Source organism: Ascochyta rabiei, chromosome 19 (assembly GCF_004011695.2).
Source record: "Ascochyta rabiei chromosome 19, complete sequence".
NCBI lineage: Eukaryota > Fungi > Ascomycota > Dothideomycetes > Pleosporales > Didymellaceae > Ascochyta > Ascochyta rabiei.
The window spans coordinates 697,748-723,981 of NC_082423.1; the positions used below are offsets into that span (position 1 = coordinate 697,748).

General features: G+C 34.2%; 1 protein-coding gene across 1 annotated transcript, besides 43 other annotated features; it reads right to left on the minus strand.

Annotated features, from left to right (window-relative positions):
- Positions 1-1,610: part of a dispersed repeat that runs on past the window's edge.
- Positions 1-1,864: part of a mobile genetic element that runs on past the window's edge.
- Positions 712-763: a tandem repeat.
- Positions 1,605-1,864: a long terminal repeat.
- Positions 1,612-1,865: a mobile genetic element.
- Positions 1,865-1,868: a direct repeat.
- Positions 1,865-1,968: a dispersed repeat.
- Positions 1,969-3,771: a mobile genetic element.
- Positions 2,893-2,948: a tandem repeat.
- A 75-nt stretch (positions 3,772-3,846) lies between the features above and the next one.
- Positions 3,847-4,043: a mobile genetic element.
- A 144-nt stretch (positions 4,044-4,187) lies between these two features.
- Positions 4,188-4,281: a dispersed repeat.
- Positions 4,282-7,174: a mobile genetic element.
- Positions 5,165-5,225: a tandem repeat.
- Positions 5,943-6,000: a tandem repeat.
- Positions 7,174-9,319: a mobile genetic element.
- Positions 7,559-7,755: a mobile genetic element.
- Positions 8,638-8,669: a tandem repeat.
- Positions 9,320-9,875: a mobile genetic element.
- Positions 9,876-11,109: 1,234 nt separating this feature from the next.
- Positions 11,110-11,329: a mobile genetic element.
- A 179-nt stretch (positions 11,330-11,508) lies between these two features.
- Positions 11,509-11,592: a mobile genetic element.
- A 31-nt stretch (positions 11,593-11,623) lies between these two features.
- Positions 11,624-11,720: a dispersed repeat.
- Positions 11,721-11,725: 5 nt separating this feature from the next.
- Positions 11,726-11,776: a dispersed repeat.
- Positions 11,777-11,779: 3 nt separating this feature from the next.
- Positions 11,780-13,803: a mobile genetic element.
- Positions 13,800-19,090: a mobile genetic element.
- Positions 13,804-13,807: a direct repeat.
- Positions 13,808-13,981: a long terminal repeat.
- Positions 13,808-19,086: a mobile genetic element.
- Positions 13,931-13,973: a tandem repeat.
- Positions 18,905-19,086: a long terminal repeat.
- Positions 19,075-20,403: a mobile genetic element.
- Positions 19,087-19,090: a direct repeat.
- Positions 19,222-19,255: a tandem repeat.
- An 815-nt stretch (positions 20,404-21,218) lies between the features above and the next one.
- Positions 21,219-21,402: a mobile genetic element.
- Positions 21,403-22,007: 605 nt separating this feature from the next.
- Positions 22,008-22,077: a tandem repeat.
- A 317-nt stretch (positions 22,078-22,394) lies between these two features.
- Positions 22,395-22,453: a dispersed repeat.
- A 309-nt stretch (positions 22,454-22,762) lies between these two features.
- Positions 22,763-22,829: a dispersed repeat.
- Positions 22,830-23,231: a mobile genetic element.
- Positions 23,012-23,088: a tandem repeat.
- Positions 23,232-23,726: a mobile genetic element.
- Positions 23,251-23,277: a tandem repeat.
- Positions 23,639-23,648: an inverted repeat.
- Positions 23,639-23,688: a mobile genetic element.
- Positions 23,679-23,688: an inverted repeat.
- A 345-nt stretch (positions 23,727-24,071) lies between the features above and the next one.
- On the minus strand, positions 24,072-25,367 carry EKO05_0010375 (Glycerophosphodiester phosphodiesterase; the record flags this gene model as incomplete). The annotated part of the gene is made up of 1 exon (XM_038947104.1): positions 24,072-25,367. One exon carries the CDS (start codon positions 25,365-25,367, stop codon positions 24,072-24,074), a length of 1,296 nt encoding a protein of 431 aa, XP_038794299.1.
- Between the last annotated feature and the right edge of the window lie 867 nt (positions 25,368-26,234).

Here is a 26,234-nt window from a genome sequence, read left to right on the forward strand (position 1 = left end):
TAACTGTCTTAGTTAAGTTAAAAACTGCACTACCCTATACAGGTAAGTGCTCTGTATAATTTATACTTATAGGCTTAGTAGTTTAGCTCTCTACATATATTGTAAGAGTTACTATACTCTCTTCCTTAGGAGTAGTTTACTTCTTATCTTAGGTTAATGTTCCTAGGTGCGTTAGTGATGTAAAAGCTATTATTCCTTTCCTAGGTAGCACTAGCTCTAGTTGCTTAAGAAATAAAGTAAGCGTAATTAGTAGGAGACTAGAGGATCTCTCTTATCTAATTATTAGAGTTTATAAGGGTGCTAACCTTAGCTAGGGATAGCTTCTATCCGCCTATTGCCTAGACAAGCTCTTTAACATCTTTATCGACACTAGGAGGTAGAGGTGTTTTACTCTTACTACCCTAACTAGCTAGTTAATCCTTAGCCTAGGTAATAATAGATTTAGCGTTAATTAGCTCCTTAGTGCTGTTTATAAGGCGCTAGGTTTCCTTAGTATATTTATTATCTCTTCTAAGCGCTAATTTCGTTAAGCCTTAGCGCTACTTATATACCCTTTTTATATAATTATAGATATTATTAGGTATAAATAAAGATTAATCCTTTCTATCTAGCCTGTTTTGCATATTACAAAGGGTAAGATCTTTATTAACCTTTAGCAGTCCTAAGAAGAAGTAGTATCCTTCCTTAGAGGTTAGAATTTAATTATTCTTCTAATATGTATTACTATAGACTATAAAGTTAGTATAGTAGTGTAATAGTCTAGGGAAGGCTTAAGAGGTTTCTTTAATATAGGCTTTAAGGAACGCTTAATTACCTATGCGTTAAGCAGTGTCCTAGTCTTTCTAGTAATCCTTTATAGCAATCTAAAGCTTAACCTAATTATCTTAAGCATATAGTTTTAGGCGTTTAATAAACCTCCTACAGAAATTATAGCAGTAGTTAGGGAGGACCCTAACCTTCTACTTATTACTTAACCCTCTGTTTTCTGCTATGTGGTTATAGTTAATAAGGAACTCTATAACCTCCTTTCTATTAAAGGATAGTTAGATAGACCTTCCCTTTATTAGAACAACTACCTAATAGCTGTTTCCTGTTAGGGAAGACAGTGTCTCTATAGAGTCTAAAGGGTTGTCTATAGTAGTGTATATTAATCCTTAGTAGTCTGTTATGTTAAATAGATAATAATTTCTTGTAATTAAAGTAATCTTAATTACTCTATCTGTAGGAGCAGCTTAGTACCTGTCCTTTATGTTCCTTTAGTCCTAAGGAATAGGGCTAAGTAGAACTGTGCAGATAATATATATAATAAGCATTAGAAATTAGACTAAGATAGTCCCTTAGCTAAGGCTTTTCTAGGATAACTAGATGCCTGCCTTATTTTAAGCTTATTTTTCTTATTTTTTAAATAATAGGTCTGATGGTAACGTCCTAGTCCAGAATTAACAGGATAATTCCTAGGCCGTGCCCCAGCCTTCAGAGTAGCAGATATTTAGATAATAACGTTCTAGTCTAGAGTTAACAGGATAATTGCTAAACTATACCCTAGCCTTTAGAGTAGCAGAATTTTAATGTTGCCTACTATACTGTGCCCTCTAGTTAGGTTACTATTTTGTTCTAGTATAAGTATTAAAGCATCTTGTTAGCAGGCACATTAGGAAGGATACTTATTATTATTATTGTTAAGGGTTAAAGAGATAGGTAATACGGTAGTTAAATTCTATAAGTAAGTGTTTCTAGTTATTGTTGTAGGTGTTGTACCTTAACAGTTCCTGTTAAGGTCTCTTATACCCTTCTGCCGGCCAGATTACGTACACTAGCTAAGCATCCTAGTTCTTACTAAGGCAGTTACTGTGTGCACCGGCACAGTATAGGGATACACTTCTAGGCTTACTAAGGAATACCTTAAGCCCTAATACTTGTCTTATAATTTAGATTATTTTTTCAATATTAAGGAAATAATTACGCTTCTCTACTCTTATTTTATTATTAGAAACAAGAAAGCTAAGAGTTAGGCTGTGTTTAACTGCCTATAAAGAGGAAAGGATAATACATTTCTAACTTTTCAAGTATAATTCCTAAGTTCTGCTATTTAAGGATAAGTACCTAAGTTAGATTAGTTTTACTACTTATAGATAAAGATTACTCTAGCCCTCTAGAGTCTATATCTAGAATTTAAAAGATAGTAGAAAAACCTATTTAAACTTATAGTAGAGCACTTAACAGCATATAATATAGAAAGAAAGCAGAACCCTATCTATACCCTACCTAACACTACCCTATCTTAGACCTAACCCTAAACAGTTAATATTTAGCCTTATTCTAATAACCTACTTCTAAACTAACCTACCCCTAGCATTTAGAAGCCTTTAACATCTACTCTACCTCTACCTAGGAGTACCCCCTAAGCCACACCTGTAAGAGAGCTAACTCTAGGCAATTATTATAACTGTAGTAAGACAGGTTATTTTATAAAAGATTGCACTAGTTCTTAAATTTAAGAAATCTAAGTAGATACCAAAAATTATGTTAATACTAAAGAAGACTTTAAAGAGGACCTAATACCTAAGGGAAACAGTTCTGCCTAAGAGGATAACCTTACCTAGGCCTATATTAATATAACCTATCTAACCTCTCCTTTCCTTATTTATTTAGTAGACCCTATTTTCTTAATTCTTCTATTCTATTAAACTAAGGGCTAGGCGTATAACTTAACTCCTTAGTTAATACTAGTGCCTAAGGATTTTTATTCCTAGACCCTAAAATTACTTCTTTAGTCTCTTAAGCGCTTAGGATTTCTATTAAAGGATTCTAAGACTAAAATATAACTCTAGTAAACTAGTATATATAGCTATATCTAATAAGTAATAGGTATAAGATCTATAACTACCCCTTTATTATTATTAACCTGTAATCTTAAGATAATATTATTAGTATAAAATAATTAAAATCTTTTAAGCTATAGCTTTAAGCAGAATAGACTTAGCTTATATAGCTAGTAACGTATCCTTAGTTATATAACCCTGCCCCTCTATTATTAATAACTCTTAACTACTCTACACCTTAAGCCTACGTCTTATAGGACATATAATACAGAGATTACTTATAGAATAAAGAGGAATATTATTAGACCTAAAGCCTAAACTATTCTATCTATTATGTTAGAGGGAATTCACAATTACTAAAAGCTTAAACCTTAGCATTAGCCTAGACCTAAAAAGCTGCTAACAAACTTCTAACCTAAGCTGCAAATGTTTTTACAACCTCTACAAACTGCTTTTACTTTTCTATAAAAAACTATAGAATAAAATCTTTACTACTAGTCTATATAAGATTAACTGCCTTATTAATAACTATCTTTACCTAGACAATCTAGAAAACGCCTACCTCCTAAAAGAGCAATTACTAGAGAAATACGCCTAATATAATAATATATTTAGCAAAATGGAGTTTAAACACCTTCTAGAACACTACCCTTATAACTATAAAATCATCTTAGAAAGATAATTACTAAATTCCTACTTGCCCTTATATAAGTAAAATCTTAAAGAACTTAAGGCTAGTAAGAAGTTTATATAAGATTAACTTAAATATAGTTAGATTAAATACAGTTAGAGCCCTTCTATGTTACTAATACCCTATGTTTATAAGCCTAATAGAAGTCTGCGCATTTGCATGAACTACTGCAATGTTAATACTCTAACTAGGAAAGACTTCTATCTAATACTGCGCATAAATAAGCTACTTACCTAACCTTTAAAATCTAAGATCTTTACTAAGTTTAATTTCTAAAACGCCTTTAACAGAATTTGTATAGACCCTACGTTAGAGAAATATACTATGTTTTATACCTGTTATAGCAGTTATAAGTGTAAGGTTCTACTATTTAGATTATATAATAGACTAGCTACGTACTAATAATATATAAATAACATTCTTATTAAATACCTTAATAACTTCTGTATTACGTACCTAGATAACATCCTTATCTACTCTAAAGATCTAGCTGCACATAAGCGCTACGTTAAATTAGTATTAGAACATCTCTAATTAGCTAGACTACAAGTAGACATTAAGAAAAGCAAGTTCTATGTTACTTGTACCAAATACCTAGGATATATCCTAACTAACAAGGGAATTAAAGTAGACTCTAAGAAAGTATAAGCCCTAAGAAATTAGACCCCTCCTGTCACGGGTATTCATACTGTTCGAACCCCAGTCAATCCATCTGATGGATTACTGTACCTTTTTGGTCCGTGTGGCTCAGGTGGGTTCGAGCCGAGCCCTTACAGTGTTAGACATTTAAGGTGTATACAACCTTATACATATAAAGAAAGAAAAAGAATAAAAAATAGTATTTAAGACGTAATATAGACTCTATAAGTACCTAGTTATACTGTTTAGTCTAATAAACACACTAGCAACATGCTAGAAGTTAATTAATAACATCCTAAGAGTATACCTTAACAGAACTGTAGTAGTATACCTAGATAATATCTTAGTGTACTTAAAGACACTAGAAGAGCATAAATAATATGGTACAGAAGTGCTAAAATGCCTAAGGCAGACAGACCTATAACTTAAACCTAAGAAGTGTAAATAGTATAAGAAGGAAGTTAAATTTCTAGGGTATATTATAGGACGATATAGAGTTAAGATTAGTCTAATAAAAGTAGAAGTAGTTAAGACTTAGCAGACGCTAAAAAAAGTTAAACAGATCTAATAATTCTTAGGATTTATTAACTTTAACTAACGCTTTATTAAGGACTACTCTAAGATTGTAATTCTGCTAACAAAGCTTACGCAGAAGGATACACTATTTAAGTAGGGACAAGAACAGAATAATATATTTAAGGTACTTAAGTAAGCCTATATTACACCTTCTAGATTATTTATATTTTATAGTAGTAAACTAATGCGTATAGAGACTAACGCCTTAGATCTTATATTAGGCGCATATATTATATAAGAAAAGGATAGACTATAGCACTCTAGAGTGCTAACTTATATAAGTTCTTAGGACCTAAAGAACTCTATAATGTGCATAATAAAGAATTACTTATAATTATATTAGCCCTAGAACATTAGCAACTATATGCAGAAAGCTGCTTAGAACTTACTATCTACACTAACTATAAGAACCTAGTATACTTTACTACTACTAAGGTTATAAATTAGCAATAAGTATGTTAGTCTAGGATACTTAGATATTATAAATTTAAGATATTGTATACACTAGGCAAAGATAATAGTAGAGCTAATACGCTTAGCAGACAATATAACCTTACTAGAGAAAAGACAATAAACTAGTTTATAGTACTAGGAATTAATAATAATAGGTTACTTAGACTATTGCAGTAACTGGATAATATAATGCAAATTAAAAATAAACAGCGTATTACATTAGACGTACTAGAGGAACTTTAGAACAAAATTATAGCTAATTACTATAATGACCTACTACACAGACACCCTAGAATTACACGCATAATAGAACTTATTAAGTAATACTATAAGTTTAGTAATATAAAGTACAAGGCTACCAGATATATTAAGAACTATATTAACAGTTAGTATAATAAAAACGGTACACACGTAAAATACAGAGAAATGCAGGCAATAGAGCTGCCTACAGCACTATAGACAAATATTACAATAGACTTTATTACACAGCTACCTATCTTAAGAGACCCTATAACTAGATATAACTACAACTTAATCTTTATTATAGTTAACAGATTTACCAAGTACACTAAGATAATACCTTTTTAATATAGCTATACTGCAGAGCAGCTTATATAAGTGTTCCTAGATTAACACATAAGGTATTATAGTATACTAGAATTAATTATTAGTAAATAAGATAAGCTCCTTACGTTAAATTATTAGACTACGCTCTTAGCAGCTATAGGTACTAAGAAGAAGCTTTTAACAGCCTATTATCTATAGATAGATAGATAGACTAAAAGAATAAATTAGACTATAGAAACATACCTATAGATATACAGCAACTAGCAGCAAGATAACTAGGTTTTGCTGTTACCTATAGCACAAATTGCATACAACAACAAATTGTTAGAAGTAATAGGAAAATTACTGTTCTTCCTAAATTATAGGATGCACCTAAATCTCTTTACTAGAAGTCTAGACACACTAATTTAGACTAAATTAGTAATATCCTTAGTAGTAACACTAAAAGAAGTGAATAAGAAAGCACTAGAAAACATTAGTAAGGCTTAAGAACAAGCAATCCTATATATTAACTAGAAAAGAAAAATAGCACCTTAGCTAAAAGAGGGGGATAAAGTCTATCTCCTTACAAAAAACCTTTAAACATAAAGACTAACAAAAAAACTAGACTACGTTAAAGTTAGACCCTTTTTTATTTTAAAGCAGATAAGCCTAGTTAACTATAGACTGAATCTGCTAAAGGATGTAAAGATCTATCTAGTGTTCTACATATTGCTATTAGAACTAGCTAACTCTAGAACGCCTATCTAGAAGAACTTCTATTACTAAGCGAATAGTAAAGATAAATAGGAAGTTAAAAAAATAGTAATATATAAGGGAAATAGTAATTAACAAAGGTACCTAGTTAAATAGTTAGGATACCTAGACTAAGAAAATATATAGGAACCACCTGCGCACTATATAAGCTACTGCTAATAAGTATATAAGTACTTTAATTTACTACAGACTCTTAATTAAACTAAGAGTATTCTAGGTAGCCAGCGAGGCATATATACTAATAGACGCTGCAGAACAGTTAGGATTAACTTCCTAAGCTAGGTCTAGCTTGCTAGCCTTAACTATTCTATTTGCTAAATACAGCGCCTTTTACTGCGCGCGCTTATTTGCCTATTTTAGGATTTTCTTATTATGCAACAATTGCGCAATTACAGTTATAAGGAGTAACTTGTCTACTTCTACGTTTTTCTTATACTCCTTATAAGTCCTATCTAATAATACCTAAGATATATTTATATATAGCTTGCTAGCCTTTATACACTTAGCACACTTTAGACCTTTTAGACTACCTAGTATAACATAGTACTTGTAGCTACTAAAGAAATAATAATTATAAGGGACTTTAGCAGGTGTATTAGGTTAACAGATTTCTAATATAAGACAGATGTTGTAGGCGTATAAGGACATCTTAACTTACAGGTTACTAGATACCGTGTCCGTGCGCGTAATGCCTAGATTCGCGTAACGCCCCACCAACACCAAATACACCAATCTAGAACGCGTTACAACACAACTAATATAGATCTAATTCAATTAGCAATATAAGCAATTAAATCCTTAAAACTAGGAGAGGAATTTTCGTATAACAAAGTTGCAGCTAGGTTTAGTGTTAATAGATTAACGTTGGCTTAGAGACACTAAGGCCTTTAGGCATTACACACAACTAAGATTATTAAATAACAACAACTTAACCTATAATAAGAGATAGAGCTAGTAAATTATATAGAATTGCTTACTAGCTGTTACTTACCTCCTACACAAGAGATAATACAGAATTTTGCGTTACTACTAGCCTAAAAACTAGTCTCTAAAAGCTGGGTTACGCGTTTTATTAACAAGTACTCTATCTATCTTATCTTGCGTTACTTAACTAGGATAGATTGCCAGCGTTACAACGCTGATTCCTACAATAAATACAAGCTCTATTTTAACCTGCTGCAGCTTAAGATTGCTAAATACTTAATTAAGCCTTACCACACATATAATATAGATAAGAAGGGCTTTATAATTAGACAGACTACTAGAATAAAACTTGTGTTTAGCAAACGTATGTAGATAAAGGGAGAGGTTAAAGCATCTATTTAAGATAGTAACTAGGATTAGCAGACGCTTGTAGCGTGTGTGTGTGCTAATAGATTAGTGTTACTGCCTAGGCTTATCTACACGTCTAAGAAGAGCGACATTAAATTAGACTAGGTAGCTAAAATTAAGCTAGGGGTACACTTAGTGATAGTTACCTTGTCTCCCTTAGGATAGTTAAACAATAAGATTGGGCTTGCGTGGCTAGAGCAGGTGTTTAATCGCTATACTAAGAAGAAAGCTTAGAGGAAGTAGAGGTTATTAATACTAGATAGCTATAGATCCTACGTAACAATAGACTTTATTAACTACTGTAATAATAACAAGATACTCCTGGCTGTGTTACCTCCTTACTTAACCTAGACGCTCTAGCTGCTTAATATAGTACTGTTTAAGCCTCTATTAACAGCATACTTAAAAGCTGTTACAACAGAGATCTATAAGTCTTAAAACTACACGAATATTAAGAGAGCAGACTTCTTTTAGCTCTTCTATTAGGCGTGGATCTCTAGCTTTACTAAAAAGCTGATACTTAAGTCCTTTAACGTAACAGGTATCTATCTACTTAATCCTAACGTTATTCTTAATTGCTTTGCTAAAACACTACTAGAGAGCTTAGAGAGCTTAGATTTAGATACTACGTTATCTTCTGTTTATAGTAATAAAAACTAGCTTAAAATAGAGACGTTGTTACAGAGGGTTGCTAGAGATAAGAGTAGTTGCAACGCTAAAAAGATAAGACGATTAATCTACTATATCTTAGTTAAGGCCTTACTCCTCTAACACAAGATAGATAGCCTTAAAAAGACCCTTAAGAAGCAGAAGAAGTACAAGAAGAAGAACAAAGCCTTAGATTTGCAGCAGCAAAAGGAGTACTACAGTAGTGCTGTTTTCTAGTTACTAAGGAAGATTAAAGAAGCACGCTTCTGTAAAAGGATAAGAAAGTAAGAAGAGAAGGAGGAAGCACTTAGAAAAGCGACTAATAAGGAAGTAGCAGCTGCTAAGAAGCTAGTTAAGGAGAAGGAGAAGGAGGAGAGGCATGTAGTAAGAGAGGCGGCTAAGGAGAGGCGTAAGAAGGAGAAGGCTAATACAGCAAATTAGAAGGCTGAACAGGAGGCTAAAAAGCAGCGTTAATAATAAGAGCTTAATACTGCAAAAGCTATACAATTGCCTTAAAAGGGTAAGAGGAAAGATTTACAAGCAACCTAGCTAAAAAAGCGTTAAAAACGTGCTCCTAGGGATAATGTTAGTAGATGTGGTCCCCTATTGCCGCCTCTAGCTGCCCTAACTATTACTACCCGCAGCAGCCGCAACATTACACTTCTAAGTAAATATAGATAGGCCAAATTAATCGCAAGCATTACTTTACTACTCTACTACCAAATTTTATAATAATAGCTATTGTAGGTGGCTGTACAACCTTATCTCTGTATAAGCGTTAAGGCGGTTAGTAGGGCGTCACGCGAATCTGGGCATTACGCGCACGGACACGGTATAGAAATTGCAGATTATATAAAACTCTAACAGACAATTATGTAGTTTAAGGACAGACTAAAGAAGAAGGAGGGATAGTGTTATAATCCTATGCTAGGGCACAGCAGAAACATAAGTACCAGCTAACTAAGACCCCTAACTCTGCCCTAAAGAAACAAACAGTAGAGAAGGACAGGACAGAAAGGGTTATTATGTAACTGCTTATTACCAAGTGTAATACATGTAACTATTTATTAATAAGTATAGTATAATATACTTGTCTATAAGCACCCTTATATATTTTATTAGACTAACTCTAGTTACTTATTAATAAGTATTGTATCTCCTTAGTATATAGCTAGTAGGAACATAACCCTAATAGTTTGTGTTTAACCTTATTAATTAAGTTTGTCTTTAGAATCTTAACCTGCGCTTGAACTAGATCGTCTACTCTGTACTATTTAGTGCACCCTATCTTTACAAGCTTTGCTTAGTTAATAACTCTAACCAATCCACCAGTACTCATCCCCGAGAACCAATAGAATCAGTGCTTACGGTCTTTAACTAAAGTACAACTTCAACAAGTGCATACAGTCTTAAGCGTTCTCTATATTTTCTTTAGCTACCTTTTAGGCGTTATGCATGCAGGTAGCTAATACTAAGGCATTCTTATAATTAAGTTTCTTAACTAGGTTTATACCTAAATTAGCCCTGTTCTAATCCTAACTCTGTTTAGGCTTACTACTACAGATAGCTTAGTAAGGCAATATTCTAATTAAGGAATATAGTAGAGTAAGCTAGGCATAATCTATAATTAGGAGGAGTTTAGACTAGTTATCTTAGTAGTATAAGATAAACAGGCATAGTTACTAATCTATATACTAATTTATAATTTCTGTTTAGCTGTTAGTTTCCTTATAATAGGCTGTAGATAGTTTAACCTTTACGCCTATAATTTAGCAGAATTCTAACTAGAAGGTTAATATAAAGTATAGTCCTTAGTTACTTATAATAGTTTTAGGGGTATATCTAAATTAATATACCTATTATATAAACAAGTTTACTATCCTACGTACTATAATAGTTTTTAACAAAGGATTATTATAGCTTATTTATCCAAGTAATTACTAATACCTATAATCTAGTTATAGCCTAATTTAACCTTAGGAAAGTCTTTAAAGTTAATATACAGATGTTGTATTAGTTTGTTAGGTATTAGTAAGGAATGTAAGTATCTGTAGAGTTAGGTCTATTTTAGGTAACCTTAATAATTAGAAATGTAACTCTGAACATACTGTTTATAAGTAGCACTTATCCCCTTCTAGTAGTACTGTTGTAACAGTAGCTAATAAGTCTTCTTAGCACTAGGATAAGCACTTAATAGCTGGTTGTAGGCCTCTCTAATTAGGCAGGTGCATAAGGTAGAGTTAGCAGGCACACATAGTTAATTCTAATAGAGTAGGAGTCTATTATAGATCTAATATAGTAATACTAGAGATAAGCGTTCTTACTTAAAGGATTTCTAATTTTCTTTAATAAGGGCTTAGGTTAATTTAAGCAAATCTAGGTCTATAACAGGTTGTATTAATTAGATAGTAGATATAGCCAAGTTAGTTTTAGCTAGGTATTTCTAAGCTAAATTAGAATTAATCTGTTTGTGTAACTGCTCGAGTCCTAACAGTACTTAGGATTAGTCATCTTTCTAGGCAGATTTAAGGTTTACTAGATCTTACTCTTATTAACTAAGGATATTAGCATGATTATTATTCTTTCCTAGGGTAGGTTTAATACAGAATTTAAACAGAGTAAGAGCTTCTGCCTATTATGCTTAATAAGCGTTTAGAGCTTTAGTAGTTATAAAGTATTCTAAGAATTAATAGTTACAGTAGACATAGATCTGTTTAGTAGCAGAGGTAAGTTTAGATCTCTACTTGTAGAATGCTTATAAAATAGCAAATAGTTCCTTATTATGTATCTCCTAGTTAAGCTTAGCACTAGAGAGTACTTAGCTGTAGAAAGTAACTAGGTACTATTTATTGTTTAGGTGTTGTTAGGATATAACTTCTGTAACACCTCTATTAGATGTATTAGTTTTAATCTTTATATTATACTAAGGGTTAAAGTAGCATAGAGTAGGTATAGATAATAGTGCTTCTTTTAAGCTTTTAAAACTAGATTAGCATTAAGTAGTCTATTTAAACAGGTTTACTAGGCTTTATAAGGCAATAAGGGGCTTAGCTACATATAAGAATTTAGGTACAAATTATTAATAGAACCTAGTAAAGCCTAAGAACAAATTTACAATAGTAATAGTAGTACGAGGTGTCACGGGTATTCATACTGTTCGAACCCCAGTCAATCCATCTGATGGATTACTGTACCTTTTTGGTCCGTGTGGCTCAGGTGGGTTCGAGCCGAGCCCTTACAGAGTAATCCATCAGATGGATTGACTGGGGTTCGAACAGTATGAATACCCGTGACAAACACTATAAAGTACTAAGCTCTTACTAGCTAGTCCTATAACTCTGTAATATTTAGAAGCAGGTAGTAAATCTTAATAGTAATTTTATTAAGCTTCCTAAAGTTAATGTAAGGTTGTAGCTTGCTATCCTTCTTAGAAATAAACATAATTAGGTACCCTGTAGGTAATTCTAATCTTCTAATAAATCTCTTCTTAAGGTTCTTCTTAATGTACTTATAAAGTACTTTAAGTTCCTTTTCTAATAACTAGTATAATAGCCTAAAAGTTAGTATCTTTCCTTCCTAGAGCTTAATCTTGTAATTCTAGGGTTTATGCTTAGGCAGGGCTTTTGCTATAAGCTTTTCTCTAAACATCTCTACGTACTGTCTGTACATGTTAGAGATAGCAGAAGGTGCACTCCTCTCTTCCTTAACTCTTACTTTGTAATCTGTAGGGCGTTTAGTATCTACAGAGTTAACTGCTCTATCTTAGCATATCTTATATGTTAAAGAGACATTATTAATCTTCTTCTTATCTAATAGCTGCTGTATGCGCTGTATAGGCGTAAATACATTAGTGCTATATTTACATCCTTCTAACAAAAGTCTTTCTTATACCTAGTCTATCTTTAGGTTATACTTTTATGACTAGAAAAGTCCTAATATAATATTATACGTGGCCTTTGTAAAAACGTCTAGGTTTATTTCCTTATAGTGCCCCTGTATCTATAGGGGTGCTGCTATTACTTTAAACATAATTAGCAGTTTGTCTAGTATTAATTCTCTATTAGCTACCTAGAGTAAGTAAGGATTCCCCTTATAATATAATCTAAGTCTAGCTTACTATATTACTGTTTTAGACATGTAACTTACTTATACTCCTAAGTCTAAGAGTGCTGTTAAGACTACCCTATTTAGTTTAATAGATAGCTTTATAAGGTAATTGCTCCTAATGCTATTAATAGATTAATCCCTAAGGCTTGTAGGCGCTAGCCTAAAAAAGTCCCCTCTTTACTAAACCCTTTAAACTCCTTAGTACTGTAATGCTTCTTATAATCTGTGTTAAGGCAGTTCTACTAGTATGTGTTGTAGCAACTTCTGTTAACTACTAGCTATATTTATATTAAGGCCTATAGGTTATCTATACTAGGAAAATATACTTTCTAGTGTTTATTAATAAGATAAGGTTTTTACAGGTTATTGTAACATTAGTACTATTAACTGCAACAGAGGCTTTGTTATGCTAGAAACTATCCTACACTAAAATCTTATTGTAGTAGATTATGTATTTGTCCTTAGTGTATACTATCTACGTAATGTTTCTATATTTTAGGTTTTAGTAGTCTAGAATATACTGTAGTTATAGGCTAATTATTAGTAGTACTTCTTTCTGCTTCTGTATACGTTCTAGGCTAAGCTATATTTCTTACTTACACTAAAGCTAGTCTTTAGCTTCTTCTAGGTTATTAGTAAACTGTTTGCTATTATTAATTTCTTTTCTAAACTAGTAAACAAGCTGTTAGAGTTCTAGTGTTATTTCTGTAATTTTAGGTGCTCCTACAGGACTAACAAGTTCTTAACATATTTAGTAATAGGCTTCTTTATTGTTACGCTTCTAGCGTTGTTAAGCTATGCGTTCTTGTTTGCGTGTTAGTAGGGCGCTAATTTAGTTAAACTCTTATTCTAAAGGTGTCTAGTAGGTTGTCTATCTTTTGCTGGTTCTTGTTAGAGTAGTTCTCTGTTTCTTTGCCTGTCTAGGCGTCCTAGTATAGTGTTGCCACACAAATTAGAGGTACAATACAGTTATTATTGTCCTCTAGACTAGACTCTAGGTCTTCTAGCAGTTGTCCTATGTTATTAGTAAGAATTTCCTATTTACCAGTATCTATATTATTATAATTACAGGTAAGTACATTTAACTAGCAGTAAACCTTATTTATCTAGTAGTCTCTAGCAAAGTAGCCTAGTTTGCTACAGTTGTAGCAGTCCCTGCTACCTCTGTGTTAGTTACCCCCCTTAGGCTTCTTGTTCTAGTGCTTTAGTAGTGTTAAATGAAAGGTATTAGAGAAATGGGTTAGGCGATATACCTGCCAAGAAACCGTGCAGGGGCCCCTACCAGAACCTAGATAAGACAAAAATCACCCTTACATAGAACAAAACAGAACATTAAAACATTATTATTAACTTATTACTATTACTATCTAATCTAACAATTAAGAGTCTTACTGCTGCCATAATAAGCGCTTATAACAAGCAAAATAGCAACTAGCTAAAGCTAGAGGGACGCGACGGTTATTCTTACTAACTTAAGCAACTAGGTCTTCTAGTACTGCTAACTTAAGATTAAGTGCCAGTTGTAAGATATATAGCTGCTAGCAGACCCTAAAGGGGTACAACTCTAACGCATATAACTAGAGGCGCTACTACCTCTAGAAATTGTGTAATATAAACTAGCAATAAGTATAAGTAACACCTTAACTACGTTATTACAGACTATCTAAGCAGGTTAAAGCAGAACGTGTGGAATAACATATAAAGTAATAGACACGTTAATAACTATGCTATAAACACCTACAATCCTAATATAGGTATTAGACCTCTTAGAAAAGGGATAAGAGGTATATAAAGAAGATTGTAAAGACTATAAGCTTTGCCTTTAGTTATACAAGATACTTAAGAAAGACTATTAAGATAAGAAAAGTAAAATATTAAGAATAGTTAAGCATATTCTTACAACAGTAACACTATATCTACAGCTAAGCTGCTGCGCAGAAAACAGAATGCTGCGCAAATAGATAACTGCCCTCTAAGACACTGTTAGAGTAGATATAGACAAAGAACAGGCGTAAGTATAAGAAAGATACTATACTACACTTAGACTAATATAAATAACTGTAAGTTAGGAGACATAGCTAAGTAAATACAATTAGGCAGTAACTTAAGCTAAGACTCTTAAGGTGGCTGAGGTTAAGCAAACATAAGCTGTTATTAATAATTTTCTAGGCTCTGTATCTAAGATAGCATTAACCTAGACTACAGCGTTCTAAGGGCTAGGATATAATAAGAAAGCTATAAACAGGAAAAGGATAATAAAACTCTTCTGTAATTATATAAGCCTTTAATATCTACTAAGAGGGAAGCCTAAGAGCGCCTTTACGGTAGGAGAGGCATTATACGCAGTAAGCAGTAAATCTAACTTAAACCTATAAAGGGACGCCTTTAGTAGAGAACTAAGAGCGCTATCTAATAATAATTATTTAGGCTAGGGAAACCCTAGGCAAAGCAAAAGAAAGATAGATAGCTAAAGTGCTAGAACTAAGCAGTTCCTAGAAAGGAATATAGTAAGAGCTAAAGACATATATCCTGCCTGTAAACAGCATTACAATATATCTAACTACTACTACGTAAATACAGCTAAGGCACCTAAGTAGTTTAAGCTAAACAGAGGTGTTGCAAAACTGGTATAGTATAAGCTTAAATATAATAGTAACTTACAAAAGAGAATACAGGCAATGTCTTAAGGGACTAAGCAACTGCAAATAATAACAGCGTCTTAATTAATTACTCTATATATTAAGACGTCTTAAACACTAGATAAGATTATTAAGTAACTAGATAGCTAAAAAATTACTTAGGTTAATAAAGGTAGTATAAAAGCAGCATGTAGTATAAGTAATTAAGGATATCTATTAAAGGAGGCATTTCTCCTAGATTCTGGCTTAACTACGTTTATCTGTAATAACCTCTTAAGACTTAGAGACGTACGCTAGCTAGCAATAGGAGATTATATCTAGACTAGGAACTCTAAGGTCTAGATATAAGGATATAGTACTATTAATATATTAGTAGAGGGATCTTAAGGTAAATAAGTACTATGCTTAAACAATATTGCATAGTGCCTAGATTTCCTCTGCAACCTGGTATTATTTAGGTTACTCTAAAGACAAAGAATATAGTAGGATAACTAAGAAGATCTAACAACGCTATGTTAAAGAAACAGCAACATTATAGCTATCCTAACAGAGAGCTTTAGACAGTAGGTTATTAAACAACTAAATATAGCTATAGTAGCACTCTATGTGCGTATAAATTGCAATAAAAGATTACTATAGAGAGTAACAGCTATAATGTAGCATAAGAGGCTTAAACATCTAGAACTATCTGTAATTAAGCACCTTGTGCATTAATCTAAGGGGGTAAAGATTGAAGGCATTATAACAGTGCAATGTAACGCATGCGGATAATTAAAATCAAAGTATTAAATATAAAAAACCCTACAATTAAACAACAAAGGCCTAGGCAAATAAATAGCTATAGACTTCTATAAATATAAAGCAGGAAGCTTTAATAAGGAAAAGAGTTAAATGCTTATTACCTGCTAACACTCTTAGTACGTGTAGGACTTCTACTTTAAGGATAATAGGCCTGTAAGATCTATTATCTGTCTACTTAGGATCTTAATCTAGTTCTTAAAGAAACAGTTTAACATTATAGTTAAGGTAATTAAGACAGACAACAAAATTGTTACAGTTAAATAAGAGGTTAAGAGATAGTGCACGTCCTTCTTAATAAGACTTAAGCCTTCTACTCTAGACATATAAGCTTAAAATAGAGGAGCTAAACACTTAGGGGGTGTAATAAAAGAGAAGGTATGCGTAATTTAACTAGACGCAAATTTACTATAGGAACTCTGGCTAGATATTACTAAAGCAGCAGTATACCTATATAATTAGACGCTCAATTATCTAAATAAGTAGAGATTACTGTATAAAGTATTCTTTACGCACGCAGCTGCTATAAATAGCATAGTTACTAGACCTTAAAAACTAAACTAGGCTTACTTAAGAGCATACAGATGCAAAGCATTTACTATAACTAATAATACTTGTTAAAGAAAATTAAGGCTATAAAGACTAGACCTAAAGGCATAGATTAGATACTTAGTAGGATACTAGTCCACTAACATATACTAAATCTAGGTCCTATTAATAGCTAAAGTAATTAGCACCTGTAATGTAGTGTTTAATAAAGAAATAATATTTAATAGTAAAATAGAGGATATTAGAGATAACCTTATATATAACACGTTAGAGGAAATTGTAACTTAGATTAGCATAGTTAAACTCCTAGCTATATAGAGCTATATATCTAAAACTAAAATGTTCTATAAGGATAAGACAATACAGGAGAACACTCTGCGTGCTAAATAACCCTAATATTACTAAGGCAGGAAGATTGTAGAGGCATACCTAACGCCTCTACTAACTCCTCTACTAGCAGTATTCCTAACTAAATAGATAAGCTATAATAAGACAACAGACTAACTTAAATAAGACTAAGGAACGTCTGTAATAACGCTGTAGGCAGCTGTATTTATAGCAGGCACTAAGGTAGGACACCTTAGTTAACATAAAGGAAAACCTTTTAATAAAGCTCAATTAAAGAGGATTATAGCAAAGAGAATTAAGCTATATTAGAATAAACTTCTGCTATTACCTACAGCATACTTAAAGCTAGAGAAGCACCCTCTCTATAAGATGTTTAAATAAGCAGAAAATAAACACCTGTAAAGCTACAAACAAATAGAGTTATAGACTAAAGTTCTAGTAGCTCTATTTTAGAAGTCTAGATAATAAATACTTAACTATATGTAGGTCTATACATACAAGTTTAATAACCACTACTACCTTAATAAGTATAAAGTAAGGCTTGTAGTTAGAGGAGACTAATAATGTAATATTACGTTATAAGACACGTACACAGCAACACTTACAGGCTAATTACTTAGAATACTAATAGCAATTACTGTAAAATATAATCTTAAACTAAAATAATAGGATATTACAAATCCATTTGTTTACGTAGCTATTAACTGTAAAATATATATAAGGATGCTAAGAGGATACTAGAAGACAGGCACCTTACTAAAGGTATAGAAAGCCTTATACAGACTCTGCATCTCCCCTCTACTATGGTAGAAGGGATTTACAGCAATATTAGCTAGAATTAGATTTAAATAAGTACTATAAGAGCTATGCTATATAATTAAGGATAGAATAATTATCTTCTTCTATGTAGATAACATTATAATTATATACTACCTAAAGCATAAATAAGAGGCAGATAATGCTATTAAACAGATACAGGAGCAATACCTGTGCACTAGAGGAGATAACCTTTAATAGTTCCTTAGTGTAGAAGTCTAACATAATAGACAGTAATAGACAATTTAATTGTTACAAGCTGTATACGTTAAGAAGATTAGTTAATTAGTAACTAGACAGGACGTAAGGCATAATACGCTAATACTTAGAATTAAACTTAAGCCTAGGAACAGTCTAGCTAAACTACTAGAGATTAATTAATATTAGCAAAAGATTAGATCTCTGTTGTTTGTAGCAGTAACTACTTAACCTAATATAGCGTTTGCTACGTTACAACTTACACGCTTTCTAGTTAACCTAAGTAATAAACACTAAGACGCTGCTAACTAAGTGCTCCTGTACCTACAGAAGATAAGAAATCTGTTACTTAAATTTAGACAGGGCAAAGGACTTAAAGTTGCAAGCAACGCATTATTTACTAACAACACTGTAGACTAAAAGAGTTCCTAAGGATACGCTATTAAGTTATTTAGAGGACTTATTACCTAGAGAGCAAATAAACAAGATACTGTTACAACGTTAACTACTAAGGCTAAGCTCCTAGCACTGTCTTAAGTAGCTAAGGAAGCAATAGTTACTTCTTAACTATTAAAAGAGCTTTAGGTAACCCTAAGCAATCTAACAATAATAATTAAATATAACAATATGTAGATAATACGTCTAGTTACTATAGATGTTACTAAAATATAAACTAAACTTTAGTATGTTAATATACACAACTACTAGTTATAATGAGAAGTTAACTATAAAAGGATTAAAGTAGAATATACCCTCTCTAATAACATAATTACAGATAGATTTATAAAGTTGTTGCTAATTAGCAAATAGGCTAGCTTTCTTAATTAGTTAGGACTTGTTAAGGGCTAGAAGGGTACATTAAGGGATATCCTGCTTAAGAAGATGCAAGAGCAACTAGAGGACCTTACGTTAAAGAGTTAATTAACTAGTTTACGCAGCTTATAATAGGATTCTAAGCTAAGGGGGTGTGTTAAATAAAAGGTATTAGAGAAATAGGTAAGGTAATATACCTGCCAAGAAACTGTACAGGGGCCCCTACCAGAACCTAGATAAGGCGAAAATCACCCTTACATAGAACAAGAACAGAACATTAATACATTATTATCAACTTATTACTATTACCATCCAATCTGACAAGTAGTCTCTTGTTAAGGTTTAAGAGGTCTATTGCTTTAGGTCTGTAGTATCTACTCTAAGTATTGCTGTAGATGTAACAACTAGTATTTAGCTAATTACAGCGTTCTTACTGTCTGTAATTTAAGTTGTTGCGCTACTAGTTCCTTAGTAGTAGCCTGTTAGTAGTAATAATAGTAGTATATGCTCTAGGGTTATCTTAAAGTTTCTACTAAAGTTTATAGAGTTATACGTTAATATTAATAGTAGTATAAATAAGCTTATTAACGGTTTCTATACTTACGCTAGTGCGCATAAGTTCTTTCTTAACCTTAGGCTTTAATCCTTATTAAATTATAGTAATTATAGTAGTATTATCCTAGTTAGTGTTAGCAGTAAGCTGCTAAAACTCTGCAGCGTAGTTAGTAGCTAACCTATCCTGTCTAATCTTCTAAATATTACATTAAGTAATATGTAGTTTATTAGAGACTCTAAAGATTAGCTTAATCTTTTCTTTAAATAGGTTAAGGTCTTTTATCTATTTATCTATATTATCTAGAGCCTTGCTAGCCTAGTACTGCTGTATAAAGGGCTTAATCTAGGTAAACACTTTACTACGCATATAGCTAGCTGCAAGAACTACTTATTTAGCCTTAGAAACCTTCTTGCCTAAGAAGGTAAAGAAGAGGTCCTACTATATAAGCTAGTTATCAAGCTTACTATAATATTTGTAGTAAAGGTTAGGCTTATTAATATTTATAGTGCTAGTAGTAACAGTTATATCTATATTAATGTTGCTAGACGTAGAGTTGCTAGGGGTAGCATAGCATCTAATAGTACTTATCTTAGGGGTGTTTAAAATATTAAAGTTATACTTTAGTTAAAGACTATAAGCACTAATTCTATTAGTTCTTAGGGATAAGTACTAGTAGATTAGTTAGGGTTATTAACTAAGCAAAGCTTATAAAGATAGGGTGTAATAAATAGTACAGAGTAGACAGTCTAGTTTAAGCACAGGTTAAGATTCTAAAGACAAACTTAATTAATAAGGTTAAACATAAGCTATAAGGGTTATATTCCTCCTTAACTATATACTAAGTAGATATAATACTTATTAATAAGTAACTAGAGTTAGTCTAATAAAATATATAAGGGTGCTTATAGACAAGCATATTATACTATACTTGTTAACAAGTAGTTATGCATATTATGCTTGTTAATAAGCAGTTACGTAACAACCCTTTCTGTCCTGTCCTTCTCTACTGTTTGTTCCTTTAGGGCGGAGTTAGGGGTCTTGGTTGGCTGGTACTTATGTTTGTGCCGTGCCCTAGCACAGGATCGTAACAGCACTCTATAGTTAACAGCTACTATTACCCTATAAATAGACTGTTAGTAACAAGGTATATCTTTCTACTTAGAACTTAAAAATAGAACAACTAAGCTAGAAGCTATCTAATAAGTGGGAGGGTCCCTTTAAAGTCCTAGAGCAAGTAGGTTACTTATATTGTCTAAAACTTCTACTAGGCTTAAAAATATATAATTTGTTTGCCCTAAACGTCTTATATAAGGATCTAAATAACCCCTTACCTAGATAAGAAGCCCTTAAACCTGCAGGTATTCCTATCTAAGGCGTAGAAGAATAGGAGGTTTAAGAAATTTTAGCTAGTAAGATTATCTGCTAAAAGCTTAAGTACTGTGTAAGCTAGCTTAGCTATAACCTAGACCTAACCTAGTATCCTGTAGAGAACTTTATAGGAGCTCTATATAAGCTAAGGTTATACTATAATAAGTACCCTAATTGACCTAGGCCTCTAAAGGCACTAACTAAGTAGATTAAAGCGTAGAAAGAAGGCTAGAAGATTTAGTAAGCATAAAGTTATCTTAATTTAGAAAAGGATAAAGAAAATCTATTAAATTTAAAATGCCTCTAACTGCGTTATATATTAGAAAGATAAAAGAAAAAGAATAAAAGAAAGAACCTTCCTTACTATATAAATAAGAAAACTCTCTTATAGGCCCTTAATGTTACTTATAACAGAGTTACTGTTAGCTAGAATATCTAGCATATTAGCACTACCCTTCGTCTTAGAAGATAGAGCAGGTGCCGGCGTTGCTAACACCTCTCTAACTCTAGTACCTTAACAGACTATCTCTTGTTGCAGCTTAACTACCTCCCTAGTTAACACCTCTACATTCTCTACTAACTCTGCTATCCTCCTCCTCTCTAACACACCTCCCTTAGTTAGACTAATATAGTACTAGTATAGCATTAAGTTAGTAGTAGAGACTCCTTTAATCTAGGTAGTTGCTACCTGCACTATACTTGCTAGATTCTTTACTAACTCTGTAATAACACACTAGGCATCCTACCTTAACTCTGCTACCTCTGCTACTAACTCTATATCCTCCCCTTCTTCCCTTACCTCTTACCTCTACGTAGTAAAGTTGCCTAAAAAAGTTATATATTCTAAACTAGCGTAAACTAGAACCTAGAAACTATTAGTATTAAGTAAGAACAGAAAAAGATTATACTTACTAGGTAACACTTCTTATTTTTAAGTATATAATAAGCACACTTAGACAACAACACCTTAAGAAAGCTGTAAATAACCTCTTCCCCCCTTATAAAGGTGTAAACTAAATAAATACAGAGAACCCTATAGGCCTCTGTAAGACCTCTAGGCAAGACTAGTATAAGTATAGTAACTAAGTAATAAAATCTATAATTAATTAGTAAGAATATAAGGCAGCGTAGCAGGTATGCTTACAGCAAGAAATAGTCTCTATTAGAATAAGGAAAGGTGTAGGAATTGTCTGTTTATATACACACGCAACACACCTAGAAAATAATAATAACAATAAATAGATAGCGTACTAAATAACAAAGGAAACAGCTTATTTTTACCTTAAAATTAGGAAACATTATTGTAGATAAGAAAACGTTGTCTTTACCTTTAACAAAAATAATAATATAAAATTAAAATAATATAACAGTAAGCTACTAATACCCTAAACTAACGATAAATAGGTATAATCCTGCTAGAGGATATTAATATAGATTTTTATGTGTATTAGAACAATCTACCTATATAAGAAGGGGGGTAGTATAACATACTAGTTACCTAAAGCCTTGTCTAATTCCTCTCTAACTTATTACTAACTTAGTGTTGTTACATCTGTGTCTACCCTACACCCTAGGCTAGTACTCTAACTCTTTCTAACTCTTATAAGGTATAAAAGGCACAAGGTTAACAGGCATAGAGAGCTAGTTTTTAAGTATTCTTTTGTATAAGACCTATAGGAATAGAACAATTCTCTGTGTAAACTATCCTAGTGCTCCTATACACCTCGTAGCAGATACCTACCTCTTTTAGAGACTTCTATTATCCTGCGTTGTTACACCTGCTAGAGGACATTAATATAGATTTTTATGCGTATTAGGACAATCTGCCTATATAAGAGGGGGAGTAGTGTAATACACTAGTTACCTAAAGCCTTGTCTAATTCCTCTCTAACTTATTACTAACTTAGTGCCGTTACATCTGTGTCTACCCTACACCCTAGGCTAGCAATCTAATTTTTCCTAACTCTTATAAGGTATAAAAAACGCACAAGGTTAATAGGTATAAAGAGCTAGTTTTTAAGTATTCTATTGTATAAGACCTATAGGAATAGAACAATTCTCTGTATAAACTATCTTAGTGCTCCTATACACCTTGTAGCAGATACCTACATCTTTTAGAGACTTCTATTATCCTGCGTTGTTATAGTTTACACTACCTTGTTTATACGCGTATTACGCAAATTCGCGTAATGCGCACCCCTATTAAAATGCGTTAAAATCCTTTACCCTATAACTTAACCCTGATATAATGTTGCTAAACGCTACCCTTAAAAAGCTAGGTGCTCTAAAGCCTAAAGAACAGTTTAGCTACTAAGTAATTAAAAAAAGTACAGTGTTATATAGTTAATATTAACATATTAGTATAAGGCAAATATTATATTAACTACTACTAAGATTAATGACTAATAATAAATAACGCTATAAAAGGAGATAAAGCTTATTAAGTATATAGAGGAGCTTACTAGGTGTTACTTACTATCTATAAAAGAGATAATCTTAAATTTTGTATAACTAATTACTTAAAAACCTTTCTCTAAGACCTAGGTTATGTGCTTTATTAACTAGCACTCTGTCTATTTTATCTTATTTTTATTATATTATTACGTACTCTACAGGTAAGCAGATTAAACGGGTAAGCAGATTACTCTGCTAAGACCACACTAAACCTCCACCTTACTACGCAATGCCTTAATAACAACATTAATTTATGCCCTTAAAAGAAGCTGTAATATAGCTTGCGCTCTAGGTAATTAAATAAGATTTAACACTTACCCTATAACGCGCTGTAGCTATTATATATAATACACCCTATAGTTTACTATACACTTAATATACAGAGCAACCTATATAAGCTTATTATACGCTAGTTTAATAGATTATAGACTAGGCTAAAGAGGACGTAATTGCTAAGTATATCCTTTAGCTAGATACATAAGGATTTACCTCTTAGCTAGCTACTATAGCTAATATAGCTAATTATTTACGTACTAAGCATAATATAGGCTATATTTGCATAAACTAGCCTAATACGTTTGTTAAATACTGCTCCAGTAATCGATTCGCGAAAGACAGTGTAAGTGTCTATCAGTACTTTGAGAGCGACTTGCTCTCGCTGGTGGAGAACCATCCACCCCTTCCGTTGGCAGCAAGGAAGCAGATACTGGAAGAGGCTGGATAGGGCCATGATGATGTCCACGAGAGGCACCGGGTGCATCTAGGTAGGATGGTTTGCTGTTACGTATGATTTTCCAATCTCCGGCCTGGATATATATACATAGACACGCGAGATGACAGCGACACCAGCGACGATGCAGAACTGCAGTTGACACGCCCATATCCTCAATGGACATTGTAAATGACATGACTACGTCCCGTCCAGCACCAGCGAACAATCCCTAGTTGTAGCTCCCGCCCACAGGCCCCTTGAGCCCAAAGCAATTCGCAAAATATGTAACCGTAGCGGACCAATCGCTAAACAGGCCCTTGATACCAATGTCATGGACGAGCACGTCCAGCAACTCGTAGTACTGCCCATCGTAGTGCGTGACGTTCGCTATCGACTCGAAATAGTACTCGCCGCGGCTCTTCACTGTCGCGAGAGGACCGGAGCGCTCGAACGTCCATGCAATCATGTCCAGACCCGCTGCCTTGACGGCGTGGGCGTACGCAGACGGTACGATGGAGTTGTTCTGGGGCCCGCCGACGGTGACAAGCATGGGGAGCGCAGGGCCGATGATGTTGACGCCTGCGGCTTTGGCGATGGTTAAGTTGGCGATGCCGGCTGCGATGTCTGTGGGCGTGTCGTATTCTACGAGGTAGATGGCTTGCTTGCCGAAGTCGTGGTCGTACTTGAGCCAGAAGACGATGTCGTCGTAGGTGAAGGATTGTGGCCAGATGCGGCTGTAGTCGATGGATTTGTTGCGGAAGGCGTCGACCATGTCCTGTGCGTACTGTTGCTGTGTGTAGCCCTTGAACGGCATGGGTACCTCTGCGGGCGGAGTTTTGAGCTCGGGCGTGAAGTTGCGGTAACCGGGGTAGTCGTTGACGAGGTCGATGTATTCGTTCAGCGTCAAGACTTTGCCGCAAGTGTCGTAGAGCTCTGTACGCCAGGTAGGGGTGCCGTGCTGGTAATCCTGAGGTGTAAGAGCAGAAGCGTTGAAGCCGTCTTGCTTGCCGCAAAGACTGCTGTACTCGGCGGTTGTGATATCAGAGGTGCAGCAGAGAGCGTTGGCAGGCGATGTTGCGTTCGCTGGGGTGAATGGAACGGTGCATTTCTTTGCCAGATCAGGGCGTGTAAGGATATCGGTTGTTGTGTGCAAGTCGCAAAGCGAGTGACGGCAGACAAGCCCACGGTCGCCTGTGAAGGAGACATCGCATTCAAGGATGCCAGCACCCATGCGAGCACCTGCATCTTCGGATTGTCGGGTCTCTTCAGGGAATTGAAGAGTACCTCCGCCACGGTGACCGATCGAAAATTGATTGATCGAGACAGGCTTGTTTTCGCAGGATTGAAGCTTCTCTTTCAACGGCCCATCAGTCATGTTGTTGATGATATAGTATGGGCGGGGACCGAGTGAGACAAGGTAGCTATCATTCTTGCTGGTATGGCCAACCTTGCCAGTGGGGTAAGACCTGCTAGTAGGAGCAGCAACGGCAGCAGCTGCCAACGCTAGGGTCAAGAGTGTGTTCATAGCCGCGGAAGGATGCTTTGGCCTGATGTCTGGAGAGAAAATGCTTGAACGCCCGCCAGGCTACGAATGCAGAAGACCTACAATTTATACTGGAGCTATGCCGGCCGTTCATAGGTCCGGATTCGCATAGCGTCTTGCCAACCGCACGAGCAGGCAGCATGCTGCAGGAACCGGATGCAATTCAGCCAAGCATCTACTCCACGCGCCGGTGTGAAGGATGAACACTTAGCGAAGCCTTTGCGCCGGCAACGTCATGGAAGGAAGGCTTGAACGATTCTTATCTAGTATAAGCAGGTCTTTCAAAAGCTTTTAGCCGTCTTGAGCTGCAGAAGTACGCGTAGGCGGAGAGCCGGTACCGCGACATGGATATTAAGTGCTGGGGTGGCTGGTAGCTGCTGATAACAAGATGTACCGAGCCAATGATACGAGCACGTGTGAGCTCTAGACCGGCATTTCGCTACAAGGTATCGCTCAGTAGTGCGAATTCATTTCGACGGCGGCCGTGAAGAAGTTCAAATCGCTCAGCGAGAGCGATGCAATTGAAAATGGAATCCAGAAGGCAGCTCAATGTACTAAGTGACAAGGGGTGTTGTATCTAAACGTGGGGCGTGTCCATCCGCCTACGCTTTCATAAAGTGACTGTGATTGGCTGTTGGTTTGATCATTTGTCATCCATCCTACAACAACAGACATGTATCCAACCTTCGACTTTGTACAACTTAGTGACCATCGCTCACTTACTCCAAGCCCAGCATGCGAAGACCTTAAATACCAATATTGATAAAAACATGAGTCGACGAGCGAAGATTGTCCAATGTGGTTCCTTACCAGGGTGTCCGCACTTGCCTTCGGCTACCGGTGCAAGAT